Source organism: Trichechus manatus, unplaced genomic scaffold, assembly GCF_000243295.1.
Source record: "Trichechus manatus latirostris isolate Lorelei unplaced genomic scaffold, TriManLat1.0 scaffold00029, whole genome shotgun sequence".
Lineage (NCBI taxonomy): Eukaryota > Metazoa > Chordata > Mammalia > Sirenia > Trichechidae > Trichechus > Trichechus manatus.
In genome coordinates this window covers 11,873,805-11,896,623 of record NW_004443965.1, presented here as the reverse complement: position 1 = coordinate 11,896,623, position 22,819 = coordinate 11,873,805, and the positions used below count along the sequence as shown (strand labels likewise).

The following is a 22,819-nucleotide window of genomic DNA, read 5'->3' as shown; positions in this document are numbered from 1 at the left end:
AAAATGAATGAGTTGATTTAAAGGAAACTATCTCATAAATAAAAGCAATGGCAGTTCACAGAAATGGAAAGAAATTACTAGATGAGACTAGGCTCCAATGGCTGACCTTTGGAAAACAGTGCACCTCACCATACTTCCACCTCCTCCCCCATTCTGGTCTTTGGTGCTGGCCTCACCTCTTTAACAACAATTGAATGTCTTCCCTTGACCAAGACACGATCTATTACCATTTCACTGGGGAACTCGTAGTCACTGTTCACTAGTGAATTCAGCTCTCCAGTGAGTTTGTCACAGCCCCCAAATGCTACAGTCCAGACAGTATCTTTATTTCCCTTTGATCAGACTGGTAAGTAGGATGGGACCCACAATGGCTGCCCACCATGTCTAGCACATAGGGATTTCAGAAAAAACAGCAAAGACTACATTACCAATAAGTCATGGTGATTAACACCGAAGACAGTGAGTTTTTTTTTGCCAATCTTAGAATTATCTAGGTGATTAAAAAAAAAAAAAAACACATCCTGGTATTACAGGTATATTAACTACTCTAATTTCTATCCATTCATCTTCCCTAAACATCCAATCCCCCAGTCTTTTATGATGATACCATATTTGCACACTTTGTTCCTTTTTCACCCCCCTTCCTCAGACAGAAGCTGTATTCAGTAAGTCTGTGAGAAATGGTTGTAGACGGTTTCCTTAAAAAAAAAAGCAACACATTTTTATGAGTTCTTCTAAACAAAGGCAATAAAAATCCCCAATGCTACATATATTTTAAAAGACATCATTGTCACATAAAATAATTTTGCTTGTGTGTTCCCCAAGGAACTGAAAAGTACACTATAGTCATTGTAATCCTGCTGGGTAGAGACAGTATCTTCTCTTTATTCTTTGTTATGCCTGATACTATCCATTCAGCATATTATTAAGAAATCTGTATCTAAGATAACCCATCTGTATTGCTCTCATTTCCCATGAGCACCAATAAATCAGTATTTTTCACCCTTGGGCATTCCGAGTAGGATCCAAAACCTGAACAATAGCAGTTTTAGGTTTTGCACTTTTGATGTACTAAGTGAAGGTGGTAAATATTGCTATTGCTAAATATGTCTTCCTAAATCCACAAGGTCAAAGAAAAGCAGGTTCCATTTTCCTGGGGTGGGTACCTTGAGTACCAAATCTGTAGGGATCAAGGCTCCTGAGAACCTAGCTTCACTGCAGATGGGACTTAAGGCAGCGGCCTGACTTGCGCACCTTGGACAAGGGAAACACCCCACTCTGAAAATGAAAAGCCATTCTAGTCTCCTGCACAAGCGGGGTGGGGGTTCGGAGCTGGCAGTGGGTGTTCGTGTGTGGACTGGGAGTGTCTTCCCCCTTGAGGGCTGCAGCGGGAGCCGTTTGGGTCCCCTTGTCCCTGACTCGGGGCCCTGCCCAGACCATTGTCCACACACCTCGTCCCTCCAGCTTCCGGGCCGCGGGCAAGATGATTTGCTGCAGATGACATCAGCCCCGGGCCAACGGCTCGAAGAGCGGACGCAGCCACCGCGTGAGGATGTGCCGGGTGGTCCTTTCCTCCTCCTCTTCCTCCTCCTCCCGGGCTCCCTGACAAGTCTCCATATAAAAGCGGCGCCGCCTCCCCGCCCTCTCACTCCCGGCTCCTCTCCGCGGCGCGCTCAGCGCCGAGCTAGGAGAGCGCGGAGGGGGAGGCGGCGCGCAGCGCCAGGAGGGGGGACGTAGTGGGCGGAGCGGAGGCAGCACCCTCCGAGATAATCCTTTCTCCTGCGGCAAAGAAGAGGAGCGGCCGGAGCGGGACACATCGCCGAAGCATAGCGGCCGGCAGGATGGCGACCGTGGTGGTGGAAGCCACCGAGCCCGAGCCATCCGGCAGCCTCGCCAACCCGGCGGCATCCACCTCACCCAGCCTGTCACACCGCTTCCTCGACAGCAAGTTTTACTTGCTGGTGGTCGTCGGCGAGATCGTGACCGAGGAGCACCTGCGGCGCGCCATAGGCAACATCGAGCTCGGTAAGCGTCCCCAGGGGACGAGAGCAGGGAGACGCGTAAACGCGACCCCACCCAGGGCGCAACGGCCACCCTCCTCCCAGGGCGCGCCCCACACTCCTAGCCCTCCCCTCCACCTCCCGCACTCCGTCCAGACTCTTTTCTGGGTTACTGTCGGAGAATTATCTGAATTATTAGATTTGAGACCCCGAGAAAGTGAATCTCTCATAACCTTGAGGGATCTGTTACCGAGCTGACCACCATCTCTCCCGCTAAGTGAAATGCAGGTGTCAGAGGAGCAGAGGCCACAATAAAGCTGCAACCGCAAGGGGCATAGGAGGGGTGGGGTAGAACCTGATGCAGCCACTTGCTTTCAGCCTTCCTCTCTCGCTGCAAATGGCTTGGGGCCCCCTAGCCGGCAGACCCTGGGCTGAAACACCATGTGCCAAGGCCCGCATGGGAATCGTCTTCACCCATGGCCACCCCAGCCCCCGAAAAATGCCTTTTCTGGCTTAAAAACCGCCAGATCCGTTCTTTCCTGGGAATGACTAGGCTAGTGCAAGGGCCACGCCCGCCCCCGCCGCCTCCCCCCCTCCCCCCACCGCCCGGGATGCAGGGATGGAGAACCGCCTGCGCTCCGTTCCCAGGCCGAACCAGCCTTGCTACGGCCCCTGGGTCCTTGGTTGCAGCTTTCGGAAAGGACAATAGGACCCCAAGTTGTGGGGTGGGGCTTCTTTTTAAGTCTCAGCCTCGGGAGGGATGGCTGGGGGGAGGGGGTCGCGGGTAGCGCCAGCTCGTCGCCCATTGCGCGCACCAGGAGCGCGCTCTGCGGAGGCCGAATAGCGGTTCCACGGGAGTCCTGGGCAGGGCTGTGGGGGTCCGGCGGGCACAGCCTGGGGCACGTGGACCGACCGGCTCCCCAGCCCCACCCAGGCTGCCGCAGTGCCCTCACCCGCCTGCCGCACCTGCCCCCTGCACTGCGGCGCCCATCGGGCGCGGCTGGCAGGGCGTGCGCTCCACCCAGGCCTCGGGCTCTGCCAGGGCTGCGCGCCCCCACTGCTCCCTCAGCCCGGCTTTGTTGCGCTCCGAGCCCCCGGGTGGGCAGATCTCTTTTCTGCCTTTCCTTTTACCCGCGGCGCGCCCATCTCCATCCCAGTCCTCTCCTCGCCCCTGGCAGAGGTCGCCGGGTCCCTCCGCAGCCCCAGCCCGAGCTCTATTCTCTTGGGCTGGTGCTGAAGCGTTCCTACCCTAGACACCGGCTAGTGGGCGTGGTGCAGTCCGCACTGCGGTCTCTACGGCAGCCTGAGGCGGACAAAGGGCGTTCACGCAGACCTCGTCCCCTGCTCTCCCCACCCCCATAATAAAAGACGAAAGAAAATGCTTGTTTTAGATGAAAAAATAAATGCTTGTCATCTGTCTCTGCATTTGGAAACGGCCACTTGTCCCCAGAACAAAAGGTTGCAGGGTGGAGACTGGAGTTGAGGACGTGGTTCTTTTGTTTAACTTTAAAGCACTGATTTTCCTTTTCAGCTAAAAAAAACAAAAAGTGAGCAGAAAGCAGTCGTGATATTTTATTCGGAAAAAAAAATAATAAGAGAGATTTCTATCGTGAAATGCTTTATATGAGCATCTCAGCAACCCTTCATTTTCAAACTACAGGCCTTTAATCAGAACAGTTCTAATGTGGTTTATTGCACATTTTCTTCTTGAAAAAATTCACACGTACTGACTTTGGGTGTGGTTACTGTAGTAATCAACGACTTTGGAGTTTTAAAAATATCATTTGTCAGCAGCCTTGCTAGGGAAACAATAATACAGTAGAAGGTGCTTTTCTATCTATAAAATCTTCATAACTGCTCGGCCTGGTGCCAGGAGAAGGATCATCATCCCCATTTTAGAAATGAGCGTCCAGACAGGCAGAAAGGATAAGGGACTGGCTCAAGGTCACAGAGCTCACAAGTGACAGGACCAGGACTGCCGCATCACTTGTTTCCTGGCCCTGTCACTGATGCTAGCGGAAGGCAGGCTAACATCAAATACGGCAGTTTTCAGAGCTTGCCTTTGTACAGTCATCCACTTGTGGGTAGCGCCCCATGCAGGGAGATGGTTTAGCAGTCACCTTCGGACTGATTATTTTCCTGCTTTGTTACTCGCTGATCATCCTTTCAGAGCGGGAATCCTCAGGGGGTTTATTCAAGCGGCTTCGGCTGGAGAATAAAATAGATGCATCCAAGTACTGCTGCGAAGTGCTTCCTGTCTTTATTTGTATTTTTACACCACTAGCACTGAGTGATAAAATTCAGATCTGCTTTCCTAATTCTTTTCAATTAAAACAAATAATGACGTATGTTATATAGAGGAAAGGGCAGAAATCATAGATAAGCGGCTCAGTGAATTTTCACAGTACGAACACACCTGTGTTATCCAGATCAAGAAACAGACATTGCTGGGGTCCCAGAATCGCTCCTCAGGTTCCCTTTCCAGTCACCATGGCTTCCTGATTTTTAATTCCCTAATTTGCTCGGGTTTTTGCATGGAACTCTGAAATGGCTTTATTGATCCCATTAAGAATCAACCAAGTGAGTGAACAGAGCCATTTCCTTATTCACAGTAACAGATGCTGCCTTTCCTCTGGAGATTGCTCTCTGGGGTCCTGGGGTCTCGGCTGCAGCGTGCTGCAGCATCTTCCAATGCTAAGTGAAAATACTGCTTCAGTAGATTTTCAGATGGTCTAAGATGACTTAGCAACAGGGCAGGTTGACTCTGTTCCTCTGTGGATAACACGCTGCCTCAGCCTTCAGGTCCCAGCTGGGCCTCCTCCAGAAGTCACTCTGATGGCGCTGCTGTTGTTGCTGGTGACACTGGGTCATGTTGCATGAAGCAAGATGGATCTGCTCCAGGGGGGGGGTTGGCTCTGAACGTTTGTTGCAGGCTGGGAAAGCAGTTCATCATCTGTTACTCTTTATGCTATTTCCCCTGCCCTCTAACTGAGGCTCTGCGGGTTTAGAGACCCTGGCGACTTGGATTCTTGCCATCTGATTATTGAGCGCTGTCTGGGAAGACCTAGAAAATAACCTATAAATCTGTAGGGAGATGGTGGTAATGCAGTAAATCAACAGGCCTGAAACATCCAGATGTGGATGTTTAGTAAATGCTTCTTGAAACCAAGGAAGAGAGAGATGATCACTCTAGTCTTTTCAACTATATTTAAAAAGTATAATGTGAGGTTTGGCCATATCTTCTCCAGAGTTTGCAACAATTATCTTTCCTTGGACTGGTCTAGCTTTATTTATTTAGTTGTGGAAGACCTTGTGCCAAACCATTGTCTCTACCACCGACTCCCACTCCATGCCCCCCCCCTCCCAGTTAGCCCACAGCACGGATTTAACAGCCTTCCTCAGTTTTATCAGAGCTGCTACTCCTCTGGTTATTTTAATACATAGACTTACAAACTGAATTCTAGAGCCCTGTGAAAGGAATTTTCATTTTATTTTTTCAAAGGAATTAAAACATGTAAGAAATACTAAGTGTCAATTTGATGTTTTCAGTTACTGTTAAAGACTGTAACATCTCCTCTAGTAAACACTGGGAATCAGCAAGATTTGTACATAAAAGATAGATGTGTGTAACATCTATTGCCCTGGATTGTTAGATATAAGTTTAGCTGATTACGTTGTAACCCAGATCATTACTTTATTGAATATCTTCAGTCTGAGATGGTTATAGAATTAAGAACCCAGGAAAGATTTAGAGTTTAGTTTTTTGTCACTTTGTTTTAACAGGAAAAAACCCATACATGGTGGGAGTTAAATAAAATGTTGGAGAGTGTTACATTTATGATATTCATCTTTATACTTTTCAGAGTCAAAAGGCAGATGAATTTTTGCTTGCACTGCTTAATTGGTATTATCTGCTAAGGGTTCTGTCATCCACGCTGAAATAAAAGCCAGTCTGAAAATTTAAGGTTATTAAATTGGTGATTCATTTTAAATCTTTTTTAAGGGCTTATTTTTTCAACAAATTCTAACTTTTAGATCAATAAATAAATTATTGTAAATTACTTCTTTTGTTTGCTTCTATTGTGAGATGTTATCCAAGGCCTAAATTATTATCAATGTTTCAGTTTTTTGAAATTATGAGCTCTCTATATAAGATGTTGCTTCATTATACATAACATGCACATTATGAACATCAAGCTGTTGGCTAAAAAAAAAGGAAATTGGACTGAGGATCTCCAGGTTAGGTCAAGGGAAAGAATAGAAAGTCTTTTCTCTGAAAATAAAGCCTGCCTTAGCTTTGCATATCGTTTGGCCATTTAGTTCTGCTTTCTGAAATCTACTGTCTCTTTTAGTAATATAGATATTAGCCATTTAAAGTAGCCATTTAAATGGGAGGGTTTTTTTTTTTTTTTTGATGTAGATTTCTTTAAACGATATTGCAGAACACTTTTATAATTGGTAAATTTGGAGAGATATAGTCTGTATACCATAGGCTCCCTGGTTCTTTCTCATTTTTTCACTCTGACTTGCCCTGTGATGACCCCCCGTCCTCCCACATGCAGTCTTGTCTTTTCTTCTTTGTCCATCTGTAAACGTCATATGCATGTTAGCCTACCCTTTGTGGACTCTTACTACCTGGGGTCAGAGAACCGAGAAGGAAAGTTCCTTTGTTACCTCCTGGCCAATAAGGCTAGGCAAGAATACGCTCCAGAAAAACAGACACGGTAATGTCGCTCACTTCCAAGGCCGGGTAATTGCTGCAAAGCAGGCTGTGAGCGGCTCAGGATGCCTAGGCACACTACTGAGTTCCCAGGGCTGACAGATGCCCTCTGAGCCTAGATGTTTAAAAAGTGGACATTTATCTCCTCCAGAGGGGTGCAGTTGTTCTGCCCCTACCTGAATAAGCCAGCAAGGGGCACAGTCTTCATAAGCCCTGGAGAAGCCGAGGCTCAGGGAAGAGCTTGACCTGAGGTGTATTGGGGGCATAGTCAGAAGAAGGATCGGGGATTTGTCCTGGCTTTTCTACCCTCCGTTAGAGACCGGATAACTTGCTTCTGCAAGACCTCATCAGAACCTCTTTACCAACACCCCAGTATCCTCACCAACCATGAAAAAAGAGGGAGAAACTGGAAGGGCCAAAGAGATAGTTTCCCATCCTATGAGCTCTAGAGGGCCCACTGTTAGCTGCCTTAGTCGCAAAGGGGAGATACATAAACCTATTAAATGAAATGTGAACTTTCATTGCAAAATACTACTTCCTTTTAATAATATTATCCAGTAGAAAGTACCAAGTAAGTACAAAGTATTTTATTTCTAAAATTGGTATAGAAAGTGGCCTGTTTCCAAAATTTCTCTTTCCAACTGAAATAACTAGTGAACCCATTGAAACTTTTATTTTATAAGTGGTAGTAGTGATTATGCATTGTTAAGAAATAATTTGGCTGGAAACTGTTCACCTAAAAAGAGAACCCAAGCTAAATTTTTAGTTTCATTGGGAGTATAAAAATGAGAAATCTTATTTTTTATCATCTGTTTACTAATGAAATTTAAAACTTACTAAATGGCTTTCTATTGTTTAGTGCTTTTTCCATTACTAAAATATAAATCATAAAGCCAGACGTTTATAAAATATAAAGCAAACATTTAATTGCATGTGTCGTAAGTTGAAGCCAAGTTAAAAATGGCAAACAACAATGTAAGATCAAGTCTACCTATAACCCCAATGAAGTCATTCAAATAAATGTAGCAATTTGGACATTACTTGGAACAAAGGCAGAAAATTGTAGGAATTTGATTTAAATATATGTTTCATTATTAATTTATTGACCCAGCTTGACAAGCCAGAAGACAAAGTAGAGCTCAGACCTGGAGCACAGAGAATTCGGTCAACAATACCAATTAAGCAGCTCAGACAGGAACTCAATGATTTTTCACACTAGATGAGTGTATATAGTGTATATATTGAGGTAAAATATTCTAATGAATTCAGACCTCTCAACCTGTCAAGCTTTCCATGAAACAAAAAGAACTCATTTATCATTTCTGGAGTAAAAAGATACACAAATCTCAGCATGTCTTGCTTGTTAAAATTTGAATGCTCCATTAGCGCAAATGCAAACTGAGGCTGTTAATGGTTCCAGGGAGACTCATAAAATTCTCTGTAATAATTTAGCCTCTCTTTAGGAATGTTAACTCTTCCACACCTGAATTTGCCCCGTTTACCATAGGAGATATTTTTGTCTCTATTTAGTGGACATATATCTATTTGACAATATTCCTTGCGGTTGGGAAGGTCTTTTATGGGTAATCTGAAAAGCTATTTTAGATGTGCAGTAAACTGAGTTGCCAGCATTTTGGGGGTAATATTTATATATAGACAATCTTGATTCTTTGCAAGATGAGAACACTGCGCAGGGTATAAATGGGAGTAAGAACAGATACGCATCACAGAATTAAGGTGTGTTTAAATAATACGTTGCCATTTTATACTCCCAAGTCTGTATACATGACTAATGATCAATAAAAATGATTACTTGACCAGGTGCTTATTTAGAGAGAGTACACCTGGTGTGTTAAACCTAGAGGTTCAAGCCCCTGCCCTTAGTAGGTGTGCAGCCCGTGCTTGTTGCTCAGGGGTTTGCTGTTGGCAATGAGGATGCTCTGTGCAAGGTACAATCATGGATACTACATATTGGCTTCTATTTGGCAAACAAACAAACGCACCCCAGAGTTCTGTGGTTCCTCATTTTTCCTTACTTGCTCCCCAGATCTCCCTTCTCTGATGTCCCTTGGGTTTACTTCTGAGCCATTCTATCTGGGAGGGCAAAGAGAAAGGAGGGCAGAGGGAGGAGGAAGGAAGTGACCGGGGAGCTCGAGCATCAGCACAGGAAACTGCCTTCATTCTTGCCCTGGCATTCCTCTCACCCCAAGTTCCGGATTTGAGAAAGGAACCCTGAGCTTTTGTACAAATAGACAGCTCATGGCCCCCAACTCCATTATAAAGTATGAAAAATTGCCACATTTCTTTGCCTCTGGATAAGAAAACTCAATACAGCTAACAATTGTGAAAGAGCCGCCTGCCAAGCTCCTCAAGTGAAATAAACGTCTGGGAGGATAGGCAGGCCAAGTCTTGAAGACCGAGATCCCGCCTTCTACTCAAAGATCGCACAAATTTTGGATTGATATCTAGGGATTTAGAAACTGAGGTCAAAAATGGGATGGGTTAAGAAAAGAAACTGTGTGTGCACACAAAACACATCTGTACAGTACGAGACCATCATTTTAAAAACAAAGGACTTAAATGCCAGTCCCATACCTTCTCTACCCCCATTGTACATTTTCTCACCATGTACAAGTGGGCCATGGGAAAGCTAAAGATGTTCTGGTGGACTCTTAAGTGGCTCAAGAACAGACAATCTTTCTGCCCTTTCTACTTCCTCCCTGGAGTGGAGTCTGTCATTTTCCTAATGACTGTTTTCTTTTGCTCTTCCAGAAAAGCTGCATTTACATTTTTATGAGGGGCAGAAGTTCAGTCCACACTGCTAGTTATCTCTCCCTCGTGGCCTGGTGGAGAGACTTCTCCAGCCCTCCCATTTTGTGGGCATCCCTGCTAGTCACTGAGCTCTTCAGAAAAGGAGTTTCCACATCCACCCCTCAAGCCTGAGAAATGTTGCAGTGATATTTTCCAAACCACCCTGAAATGACTAGCTGGAAGCTTGTCAACTATCTTGCTTTCCTTCCCTAGGAATCCGATCATGGGACACGAACCTGATCGAATGCAACTTGGACCAAGAACTGAAACTTTTTGTGTCTCGACACTCTGCAAGATTCTCTCCTGAAGTCCCAGGTGAGGCTTTGTTCGATATTAGTCAATGTGCAATTTGAAAAGACAAAGGGAACAGACCATTGGCTGAAGGCTTTGCCTGGAGTCTCAAAAAAACTTCCTCTTACTTGCTAAAGGATTTTTTGTATTTGCTGTTATCAGCTAGGCTGGCCAGAAGCCACATTCAGAGTTTTCACTGCAAGGGTTATCTCTTCTGTGGATTTTTAGCAGTTTTTAAGTTTTGGGGTAAATTTTTTTCCTCCTATCTCACTGTACTCTGAGCTCAAGGGATTGCTAATTATTTAAATGTTAGTTTTATTTAAATGTGGTTATAAATACAAACTGGATACCTCCAGAATCCCACAACATCTTCTCCATTTCAAAGTTTAATACATAGCATCATTGCATTATAATCCATCATTGCATTGTCACTCACCTTCCTTCATGTGGCTAAAGTGAGTTGGATATGCCGAACTGCTGTTAAAATAGCCTTTCTTACAGAGATGAAAAAGAATCCTACAGAATAATTAAAGGTAAGGAGACAAAAACTTGTCATGTGAAGATGCTTCCATTAACCAGCCCCCTCACTGGGGATGTACTTGGGCCATGTCTGTAGGGCTAGCGATGTGCTTATGTGGACTCGTCCACTTGCCTTCCCCTTGTAAGCCGTGATCCATATTTCTCCCACTTGATCACAGTGGGGAGTTATGGGACAGTTTCTGGCCCATAAAGACTTCAAACCCAGGATGTGTTTCTCAAAAGCTCCACCATTGACCTGCCATAGACACTATATTGCATTTTATTTCTTGAATGTCACTTGAAGTTTATGTAAAAGAGTAGAGAAAGTTCCTTTCTGTCTACATTTTTGTTCCGTGATTGCTAAGCTTATTGGCATTGCTATAAAGTCAGAAATGGAGTTCCGTATTTCTTGACTGCTTAGATCATATTCTGTTAGCGTTGTGCGTGCTGAGATTTGAGTCTACTTTTATAGGATGTCAGTCCCGTCATGAGTCACAGTTGGCAGCAGCTCGCCAGCAATATGCCTATAAGACTGTTCCAGCTCTCCCCTTTGAGTATGATATTAGCATGAAATCCCTATACATTTTGGTTATCCAAATGAATTGTAGTTTTCAAGCATGGGATTGAGTAATTATGCTAAGAAAAACTTAACAAGAACCCGTTCATTGAAAGTTAAACTTGCCACAAAGCCATGTGAAAAATCAGCTCTTCAGTAACTTTGCACTGAGGGAAAAAGAGAGAGAGTATCATCCAGAGACTGTCAAACGGCCCATGATTTGCTGAAGTAAAGGTACAGTATATGGTTGCTTCTCTTGCTTCTGCTACTGCTATTGTGTTATGTTTTGTGTCTTGCAAATCTCCAAAACTTTTAAAATCATCTCACAAAATATCGGAGAAGTTCCCTTTCTCCAACAACTATGTTTGTTTCAAAAGGACAGTAAAAATCAAGCTTTTATCCTTTTTTTTATGTAGGTTGTTCTGGCTTTCTTCCCACAACTGCTTGTAAGACTACTTTTTTTTTTTGTAAAACATGTGATTCCCATTGTGTTCATTCATACTTGAATTTGCTTTATGGACTAACAGCTATGTATTTCAAAAAAGGCTGCAAGAATTGCTGAATAATTCACCGTTTTTTGACCAATAACGCAGTATTACTCTTGTGGATTAGAAAGGTCAAGTCCCCCCAAACTGCCACTTTAGCCTACTATACTCCTCATTCTCCTCCTGTCACTGACAGTAAGGACTGGTTGCCGACCTAGTTTTATCAGTGCTGTGCTTGATGCTATGTCTAGAGACTGGCCTGGGGACACACAGCATCCCTACCATTCTTGCTGACTCCAGAAAGCACTAATACTGTGACCAGCCTCTGAGTACATTGTACAGGACCAGGCCTTCCTCTGGGGACTAAGCATATAGAAAAGAGCCATTATAGCGATACCTCTGTGTGGGGAGCATATAGAGTGGCAGAAATGTTTCTAAAGCACATGTCAGATTCAGTTTCAGGTAAGTATGTTTCACGAGAAGAGGCTTTATGCTGGAGGACAAGGACACAAAATTGGGATGATTGGAGATCACAGGATGATCACATTGGGCCCAAGGAAGCCTTTAGCTTTTTGTAATCAAGCTAGAAATGTTTTATGGAAAAATTTGAAGTCTATTTGTTTATAAGTGGGTCCAGATATAGCGGTCTCTTCCCCACACACTGAAGTTTTGTAAAAGCTAACACATGTAACTCAGGTCATCTTAAATGGAGCTGGCTGAATCTGCATTTAGAGTTTTAAGATTCTAAGTTAACGCAGAGGCAAGGAACAAGATAAGTGATGGATCCACTAAAGATAAAAAAAAGTCATTTGTTCATTTAGTCAGTTTAAAAAAATACTTAAATAGAGCCTACGATATGCTAGACCCTGTTGGTGGAGGAGGGGGGCACAGTCATGAATAAGACAAGCACAGACACTACTTACTTTAAGCTTATATTCTTGTGGGAGGAGGAGACATTTAATAATCACATACAGGTCAATATAAAATCCAGCATCCTGCATCAAACCCAAACTTCGAACAGTTTTTTTTAGGCCAGCAGATTACAGAGCTGTAGTAAAATATTCATTGTCTTCCCTGACACAAGTAGATTAGGGGTGAGGTTGCTCTTGTATCTGTTTTACATTCATGTTGGTCATTAAACATTTTGTAGTTGTTTTTAAGAATTGGAGATTGTTTATAAAAGACTGGTGATAGCTTCAGGTTGCAGCCAACAGAGGTTGGCCAGGTGGCACAACCAGATGTGTTCCCTTGTACTTGCTTACCCCCATTCATGAGTTTTTAAATATAGTTTTGAGATTTAGTTTAGCTATTTCTTCAAGATTGCTGGCCCCATTCAAGACAACTCTAAAAAGTTTAGTCATTTTGAACAAATGCCCTTTGAGCAAGAACCTGTAATATGAGTGCTGTATTTGCACAAGGTGGGTAGGGGGCAATATGAACAGTGAGATTGTGGGTTCCGTGGTTCCCCAGAATATTAGCCCTGGAATCTCTAAGCCCCATCCAACTCTGGCATGCCATAGTTCATTGAATGGTAAGCCATCTAGGGCCATCTTCTTGACCTGATGCAGGATTAGCTTGCCTACAGGTTATTCCACAAACATCTCCTGTGTGCCCAGGACCATTCTCTGCTGATTTCCTCTGGGCAATCATCAGGTGTAAAACTCTTTTTGGCTACTCTAAGCAGGGTTCAAGTGAGACCAGTTGTCTTCAGAGAAAAGGTTAGATACTCTTTCATGAGCACTCAACCCGTCTTTCACTTATGTAAAAATTCAACTAGAAAGTCTTTTTCAAAATACAGCAATACCTCGACAGCTTAACAACAAAAAGACAATCCAGTCATAAAATGGGCCAAGGATTTGAATAGACATTTCACCAAAGAAGACATTCACATGGCCACCAAACACATGAAAAGATGCTCAGCATCATTAGCCATCAGAGGGATACAAATCAAAACCACAATGAGATACCATTTCACTGCCACTAGGATGGCTAAGATAAAAAAAAAAAACAAAAAAACCAGAAAATAAATGTTGGCGAGGATGTGGGGAAACTGGAACCCTTATCCATTGCTGGTGGGGATACAAAATGGTACAGCTGTTGTGGAAACAGTATAGCGGTTCCTAACAAAACTAAAAATAGAACTACCATATGACCCAGAAATTCCACTCCTACTTATATACCTGAAAGATTTGAAAGCAGAGACTCAAAAAGAGACTTGTATACCAATGTTTATTGGGACACTATTCACAATAGCCAAAAGGTGGAAACAACCTAAATGCCCATCAACAGATGAATGAATAAAGAAAATGTGGCACATATATACAATGGAATACTACTCAGGCAGTAGGAGAAATGAAATATTGATACGTGCTACATTATGGATGGAGCCAGAAGACATTATGCTGAGTGAAATAAGCCAATCACAGAAGAACAAATATTGAATGACCTCACTTACATAAAAAGACAAGAAAAGGCAAATGTATAGAGAGCAAAGTTTATTAGTGGTTACCAAGGGTGGGAGGGACCGGGAAAAGGAGGGTTAACAGTGTAAAATAGGGATGATCAGAGGGAGGCCTGGTCCTGTACAATGTGCTCATAGGTTCGAGAGGGAAGGTCATGGAGTTTTCATAAGGATCTGATGAATTAATGCATGTAAAGAGCTTAGAACAGTGCTTGTCACATGGTAAACAGTAAGTGTAAGTTAGTATTAATAGTCTCTCCCATGTTGAGGATTTATTTGACTTGTATATTTGGCAATTATTGTTATCTATGGGAAATACTGAGTTTAGAGCTTGGCTGGCTTCCTTCTTGTAATAATTTTTAATTCATATTAAAAAGATTTCTCAGTGAAACAGTTGCCTTCAACATTATCAGAAGGCACATAGCTGCTGGTTATGTGCAGGGGGCAGCAACATTCTATGACTGAGCTGAGGAAGGTACTTTGGGCATGAGAGCAAAAGGGAGGCAATGCTTTAAGCTTCTGGTATGGCAGACTTAGAGCAAGGTTGTAAATAGACCACTCGCAGAATGGTGTTGTCGGGTCTCTATGCGAGGATGCTAATGTGCAGCGAGGGTTTGCTTGCCTGGTTTCTCACTGGGATAATCCACCCATGGGTACCTTCCTCCACTCTGTTACACTGCTTGTTCTCCCTTCTACTCTCCCCAGTCAACAAGTGACTGTAGACTTTGCCAGTTTTAAGAAACTGAGACTTCTTATGGTTTATTTCTTCGTCCGCTGAATAAATAATAAGGCCTTGGCATATTTACATTTTGTCACTAGTTTTATAACTCCTGGATCACATTAACCTTCACACAATGTGATTGATTTTGTAATGTGTACAGGGGCAGTTTTACTTACAAATCCATGCCTTTTCCCTAGAAGGTAAACACATCACAGCTGAGCATCGTTAGATTTGTGCTGAGTGACTGTTAGAGATTGGTTTTTGATGGAGAATTAAAATCAAGCCCTTTGAATTTAAATCATGCAAATCCTCTCCTCCCTTTGACATTAATGAAGCAAGGTTTTGCAGCTAATATTTGTCCGTAGAGTGTTAAGAAAATGTTAAAATGGTCTTAGCAAGTGTCTAAGAATATTTTTCGTCCTCTTCTTTCTCGTCTAGACTTGCATGTTTAGTCTGTCGTTGTGTAGAATTACAGCTTAATTGTATGTGCCTCTAATGCACCCACTGCTCTATGACAGGGGTAGTGAATGTGTTTTCAGCCCTGCACCCGACTTCTCAACAATAAAGCACACAGATATGTGTTCCAGTTGCATGAAAGAGGCTGCCTTAACCCCGGGAGAACCAGCGATTTCAGAGGGGCAGCAGTTACTTTATCGCCACGGTTTCTCTCTCACACGCGTGCACAAGGCACTTGCTCACATGCCCGCGCAGCTCTTTTGGGGAGGAATCCCGGCATTAGAGGAAGATAAATAGAGCGACTGATTGCTGTTGAAGTAGCCAGACCTCTGTTTAACTTCCATTGAGGTCAATGCTGGCCGCCTGGGATGGAGACTCCCTATTTTAATGCAAATCCCTCGCCTTTCTCCCCCTGGCCTCTGTCCCTTGCCCTTCCCGCCTCGCCGTGGTCGGCGGAGTGGTCACAGCCCCGCCCGCTCGCCGCTGTCGCCCCAGCGCTCCCATTCGGTGTCTGCAGCAGGAGCTGCACACTGCGGGCCCCCAGTCCCTCCTCTTTGAAACAGTGAAAGGGTCAAACCTTCCGAGAAGATTCAGAATTTGTAGTGTCTGCCACACAAGGCGGAATTCCTGAGAGATTTGCACTTTGCTCAACTTTAAAATTTGGGGATTCTTTGTACCCAGATGCTCACACCCTAATGTGTGTGTGTATGTGTGTGTGTGTGTGTGTGTGTGTGTGTGTGTGTGTGGCCAACAGAAAGGAATAAAATGGTGCTTCATTGCCATGTGCAGGGGCTTTCATTCCTCAGGGTTGTTAATAATGGCTCATTCAGACCACCCTAGAAATACCTATTCATCTCACTTTTTTTTTAGAGTAAAAAGGATGTTTTGCTCTGCCGACTATAATGGCTCTCAAGCGGTTCCTAATGGGCACTGTGGAACCACTCAGCACAGACACACAGAGGCAGGAAGGTGGCAGAAAATTGGCTGCCTGGGCACAGTAGCCATTTTGGAGAATGTCAATAACCCCTCCATTAAATCCAACTAAGTGCATTCCAGAACAGCTTGCTAACATTGCTAACCAAGGACAGTGTCTTATGCTGCATGTCAGCGCCTTTGTCTTCATTTCCAGAGACCAAAGGGACCCCATGGTTTTTGCTAGTAAAGTTTTTTTTGAAAGAAAGCACACAACAACAGCAAACCACCAAGCAACTACACTCCCTTTGCTTTTTTTGTACTGCCTGCTTTTGGACTGTCTGTCTGGGGGCATTTTATTCAGCATCTCTGGAAGCACGCTAGAAATAAGAAAGATATGGGGGAAGATGAGGAATAAAGCATCAACCAATGGGCATCTTTAAAAAATTTCAAGTAATATTTTTTCTGCTTTCTGATAGGCAAGGAACTGTAAATGGATATATGGAAGAATAAGACAGCCTCATAATTTAGTGGGGGAAATAAGTCACTCGCAGCTTTAAAAGACACTAACAAAGATTGTTTTCCTAATTTACAAATGCTGTGGTGTGCGTGTGGTGTGAGTGTAAGACAGAGAGAGAGGTGTTTACTTAAATTCCTGAGGAAGACTAGGGGTGAGACTGGAGAGCATACCAAGCACTGCATTTTGATTGTCCAACCACTGTTCAGTCACGATGACAAAGGTTACCCAGGTACCAGCAGCCCCACCCCCGGCCGAAACCCAGGACTAATTAAACGCTACCCAGGCAACGAGCAAGTACCCCAAAACATCATACTCCAGGACTCACCCCTTTTGTTTTCTCTGCAGCAGTCTAAGGGTAATTTCTGCTGCCTGAAGTCAGCTTTCCTTGGTTCCAGGGAAATGTGAGAAAGTAAGAAGGACCCCTGGGGAAGGCCACTTCAAAATGGACCTCAGGGACTGGAGAAATTAACATAAATATAAGACAAAAAATAATATTATTTTAATAAAATATTCGCACTTAAAAGGCTTGCCTATAGTCAAGACTGGAGAGATGAATGCTTATAGGAAATGCAACTAGAAAAGAGTTGTGCATGATTTAAAAATAAAATTATCTAATTAAAAATGAACACAAGCAGTGGTTCATTCTCTCACTCTCTCTGGCTCCTTTGCTCTCTTTCTTTCTCTCCAGACTGAGGGCAGCTTCTACCCAAAGGCCAAGGGAAAGTAGTGTTTTACTGAATGTGGCTCCTTTTCCCAGTAACTACACTCATTTTAAAGACTCAGACTGTTGTTGCCTCTAAAAATTGCCTTGTGGCCTTCCTGAGGGGTTAAGATAAACTACGAACGCCCTGAGGGCTGTCTTTGTTGTCTTAGAGGAGAATCCTCTAAACCTTTGCTCTACTGTTAGGCTAACCTTTTCTTTCTTAATAAAACAAGTTTTCATTGGAGGCTATGAATAAATGAACTACTGTTAAGCATTTTGGACTAAATTCACAGATTCCTTGTTTGCATCTCACATGTTTGCATCTCTAAGGAAGGAACAACTACTTCCCTGAGAGAACAACACATTTCCAGAACACTTTGCCCCAAGCACTACACCTTATAGATGTTGCTTTTTGGTTCCTGAAATGTCAGTCAGTGGAAATGTCGCATTTGGGGAAGTTAGCCTGATAACGAGAAAATAAAAGATGGAATAAATTCTGCAACCCAGGCAAACACGGCTCTCTTAGTGCAGAGATCCTCGGCTGTTTTGAGTGGTTGTCCTCTGCCCTTTTAAACTGTCACGTGGAAGTTTTGACTTTTGAAAAACCCCTCGAAACGTGTGAAAATTACTTGAACTTCCTCCCCTTTTGAATTGAACTTCATGCCTGTTTTAGAGATGGTATTGCAATCGCTCCTTTATTTAGAATTCTAAGCAGTCTCACTGCTCAAATCGAAAGAATTTTTGGCCATGCAATTCAGTAGGAAGTGGTGTTCACAGTGAAGTCCCAGGGCCTTGCAAAATGCTGAACTGCTTTGTAGGTAGTTGAATTATGTTCAGTGTAATTTGTGCAGGTTTGTGTGTGTGTGTGTGAGAGAGAGAGAAAGAGAGAAAGAGACAGCAAGCTCCAACAGGAGCGAGGGGGAATACCTTATATTCTAATCCATTGGAAAGGAGATAATCTTTTCACAATATATGATATATTTTTTTAGAAGGTGATCTATTGTCTGTCAGTCTGTCATTAAATATTTATGTAGTAGTTCCTGAAGCAAGACACAGTTCCAGTTCTTGGCTCAGCAGCCCTTAGGAAGATGTGTAAGTAATCCTGGCCTGAAAGCTGTTTACAACGGAGTTGTGGAAATAAGATAACTAACAGAACAAGTCAGTCTATAATATATGCCAGATATGGATTTTGCAGGAGGGTCCCTCTGTAACTTCTGTTTGTTCAAACTATTTTTAAAAATACATGTACATAAAATACACATAAAGGATATATTACATGAATATATATTCATATAATCTATACAAATTGAGGCATAAATGTAACATACCCAAACACACTGAACTCACTTTGTGATCAAGGAATTTTGAATACAAACTCAATTAAAGTAGTCACTAGTTTGGAGCTACATTTTAAGTTAAGCCCTTTAATTCAATTATGAAAAGATTGTCTTGTTATTTTAAGGATTTCCCCCTCTGGAATTAGGTGAGGACAAAACTGCTAAACTGAATGTATAGAATTAATTTCAAGATTGTTCATCTCTGAGTGCTTGGAAATTGTCCATTGACAGACTCCGAAGACATGAGGGCGAGATCGTAAAAGCAAAAGATTTTATGGGAACAAATCTGAAATAATTGGTTCACCTCCCTGAGACTCAGATAGATGCTTTGGAAAGCACTTGATTCTGCTGTCCCTGTGACATGGGGAAGCAGGGAGGTTGCAAAGCTGGTTCCCAGGACCTCCCCATCTAGACAGCCCTCCAAGCGTGGTCTAATGCAGCAGCTCTGGTCACCCAAGGCGATTGTTGCTTATGTGGCTTCCTGAGAAGTTGCTGGGAGTCAGGTTTCTTCTTCTGTACATTAAAGAGATTAGACTAAATCATGGTACCCTAAACTTTGTTCTGCCAGTCGTTAATTCTGCAAAACATTAATAGATGTTCCATGGAAAAGAATTCCATGGTGAAATAAGTTTGGAAACTATGGCATACAAGATCTTATTCCTTGAGGAGCCATACTGTATATAATTGCATGTGAATAAACTTGTTAAATTTTGTTTAGCCATACATTTCATTACTTATTTGACCAACCACTTCCACCACCACTGGAGCCCATGGATCTAGATTTCTGGAGAACACAATGTGGGAAATGATGAACTAAATGATATCTAAGCCCCTTCCGGTTTTGACATTCCATGATTCTATGAATTTTTACTAAATTGCCTCATCACTAAAATGTAGAAGGGAGCTTGTCTTACTCTGTTTAGCTTGCTAAAGCAGTTTTTAATCCAGGTTTTAAGATATCAATGAAAGAATTTAGTTTAGAAAATCTACCTCTCCCATCAACTAGTGTGATTAACTTTAGGAGGAGATGCCCAACCTCGGGCAGCACAGCTTTATGACACTCAGGCTGATTTCCTAGTCTGGGAATTCTTGGCCCTGGGCTTTTCCCATCATCTTTACCTTGCAGAAAGACCAAACAAGGCAAAACTTAATTGTGTTTGCATCATGCCAAACACCTGGATGGAAAGTGTTTCACAAGTCAAATCCATGGGTGTTTTACCTACACAATGCCAAATAGGAAATAGATGCATTGTTTTCCCATTAAAATTAGAGTTTCCACATTGATATTGGGAGCTCCATTGAGCCTCAGAGTAGCTACTTATTCACAGATCTTAGAAGGAGGCTCAAGGTTGAACCTCATGAGCTGTAGACTGAGTGTGTTAAAAATCCCAAGCACATCATTTATTATGGATAATTGAGAATGGCCTGCATTTTAATAAGCATGATCTGCTACACATATCTTGTCATGTGAACCATCAATTAACACAGCGTGATTTAACAAGTCAGCACATGCAGATATGAATGCCCTTGGGAAACAATGCTCAGATCAAATTATTACTGACAGTCCGCAACTTGTGTGCAGGTAATCATTATCAGAAAGTCATGATTATCTAGTAGGAAAAGTGATTTTTATGGTAATATGGCTTATGATTTCCTGTTGGTATCTAATACCTTAAAGGTTAGCAATTTATCCTATCTCTAATTTGATCATGTTTGAAAAAATGTTTAATTCACTCATTAAAATCTAAATGTGATATTATGTGTTTACAGCAAACCTCACAGAATTTTCTAAAACTCAAATGAGATAATTTATACACAATAACAATATCGACGATAATAACCCTTTGGATGAGAAGTATGGTGGTCTTGTTAATCAAATATTCTAGAGTTGCCAGTGATTCTTTATAGGATTATTCTTTTTCAAAGTTTTAGAATCCAGTAATACAGTTGTTTCTTTTATATGAACATCTCAAATTTTTCTAGAATTGACTAGAAATTCCTAAACCAAATTTATACTTTAGCCCAGAATATACTCAAACTATTTATAGAAAACATACATTTAGAAATCTGTTATCCCTCTCCCTCCCAAATAGAGTGATGTTTTCAAAGGGAAGTTTTTTTTTGTAAAAGAGTCAGGTGCACACCTTGGGCAAATATTGGCATTTTATTGAAGCACAGGCCAAGTGAGAAGCATTCCCGCAAGAGGAGAATGCCAGGAGAGTGCACCTTGTTTGCCACCTACTTGGAACCCAAACTCAGAACAATCTAATTGAATCTTCCTTGGATGATTCAGGAGGAAAGTCTTTTTTCCCTGTGCCTCAAGGTCCTCCTTATGAACATTAGTGGTAATTACTCTGTAAAAATGAGGGTGTGCTGATTAATAAAACTGTAAATACGAGTCTTACTAATGAAACAATAGTGAGCAAACCGTTTATATTGAGGCTGCCAAATGGACACCTCAGTATTAATATGATTCCATTTCTGTGTAACTCATTGCTGTTGAGTCAATTCTGACTCATAGTGACTCTGTAGGACAGAGTAGAACTGCCCCATAGGGTTCAAGGCTGTAATCTTTATGGAAGCAGACTGCCACATCTTTCTCCCACAGATTAGCTGGTGGGTTTGAACTGATGACCTTTCAGTTAGCAGCTGAGCACTTAACCACTATGCTACCAGGGCTCCCCATTTCTTTGTAGAACAGTGGATATCCCTGGATCTTACACTGCCTCTGAAAAAGAGTCATTGGTCTAGATATTGCTAAAGAACTCAGAACTGCTATAGAGAAAGAAGGGGTGTGTGAAGAAAGACACCAGGGCAATCGTCTAGGTAACTTGAAAAAAATCTTGAGGTTTGCAAAATATGCACTAGCCCACTGGTAATTCTCAACCATTTTTTCTTTCCTGCTTTCTATATGCCTTGCATAAGAAAATACAAATTTTTAAATAGATAATTGTCTTCTCTATTGTGCCATCTTCCTCCTAATGAGCTAAACACAAAACCCAACCAAAAGATAAAAGAAATGAGACGTGAGATTATTTTTAAAGGCTTATTGCCTGTGCTTTAAGATTGGCCAGAATATCTTTAGATCCTGGGAATAGAAGAGTTTGTATGGCTAAATCATGTAGCCATTTACTTGTGCATACATGATACTGTGTGTATGACTTTGCTTTTATATTATTTCAGAAACAGCTGAAGCCACATCCATCTTTTCCTTTTAAGGAAGCATTAGAACATCCAAGTAAATATCTGTGGATGCAGAAGTGACATTTCATGTGTTTTCACCTACTTTTCTTCCGTTATTTTCTCATCTGTATCACTCATGCCCCTTGTTCCCTCTAAAGTCATCTATTTTCCTCTTGTTTTTCTTCCTTCTCTCCTCCTTTTCTTTTTCCTACTGCACCATTCCCATCCCCCAATCACAGCCTTCTTTTCTACAAATAAAGCTGGTTTTGGTTATTGTAAAACATTTAACGAGATCAGTGTCTGCTTTTTAAAGAAGCATTACATTATGTATTAGTTATACATATTATTATACTATGTCTTATTTTTGGTTTATTGTATTATACGTAGAATAGAGACTGTTTGGAGCCTTTGGAATAACATTCAAGTGTATAAATATAAATGAAATAATTTGGCAAATTGACTCACTCCAGGGGTAGTCTAGAAATACGATTCCATCATCAGATAGAAATTTCTATTACTGGAATCTTTTAGCAAGCAAATGGATTTTCTATTAAAAAAAGAAAAGCAGACTCATCAGAAATTTGAAACTAGTTACCAAAAAAGCTCCAGCTTTTCCAAGGAAAATAAGAAACCACCGACTAAACAAAAACCTACCTTGAATGAGAAAAATGGGGGTAGATTTTTTAATCTTTCAGGATTCTAACTTTTCAGAAATGGCCTTCTCCCAATTGCAACTGAATGATAAGAGAAAAGGAATGCAATTCCATAGAGATAAGGAGGCCTTAGACTAATGTCCCTTGATAAGGAGCTTTAGAACAGTGCCTGGCACATAGTACTTGCTCTGAATGGGTACAACAGTGAATGATGAGGTGTCATAGGTTTGAGAAACTATAATTAGCTCTTAGGCTTGAGAAATAAACTGCATAAGAAATCTGAAAATTGGCAGTGATTATTTACATGACAAACAATTTCTTTACTACGGATTGCCTTTAAACATTAAGGCGTGGCAAGCGTTTATTTACAGACTATCAGTTACTTTCAGAGACTTAGCAACACAGAAGCTCTGGTTAAGAGTCAGTCTCTTGAGAAGCAATGGACCGGAGCGGGGTGGGGGTGGGGGGCCGCCGATGGGCATGGGCCAAAG

General features: G+C 42.3%; 1 protein-coding gene across 1 annotated transcript in view; it reads left to right on the top strand.

Moving 5' to 3' along the window:
* The first annotated feature begins 1,580 nt into the window (after positions 1 to 1,580).
* The window catches only part of MAP1B (microtubule associated protein 1B), a 103,448-nt gene continuing 82,209 nt past the window's right edge, over positions 1,581 to 22,819 (top strand). The window contains exons 1-2 of the mRNA XM_004374508.2: positions 1,581 to 2,025; positions 9,745 to 9,846. Of these exons, the coding sequence (XP_004374565.1) occupies positions 1,842 to 2,025; positions 9,745 to 9,846 (286 nt within the window). The 5' untranslated portion in view covers positions 1,581 to 1,841. The remainder of the gene's footprint in view (positions 2,026 to 9,744; positions 9,847 to 22,819) is intronic.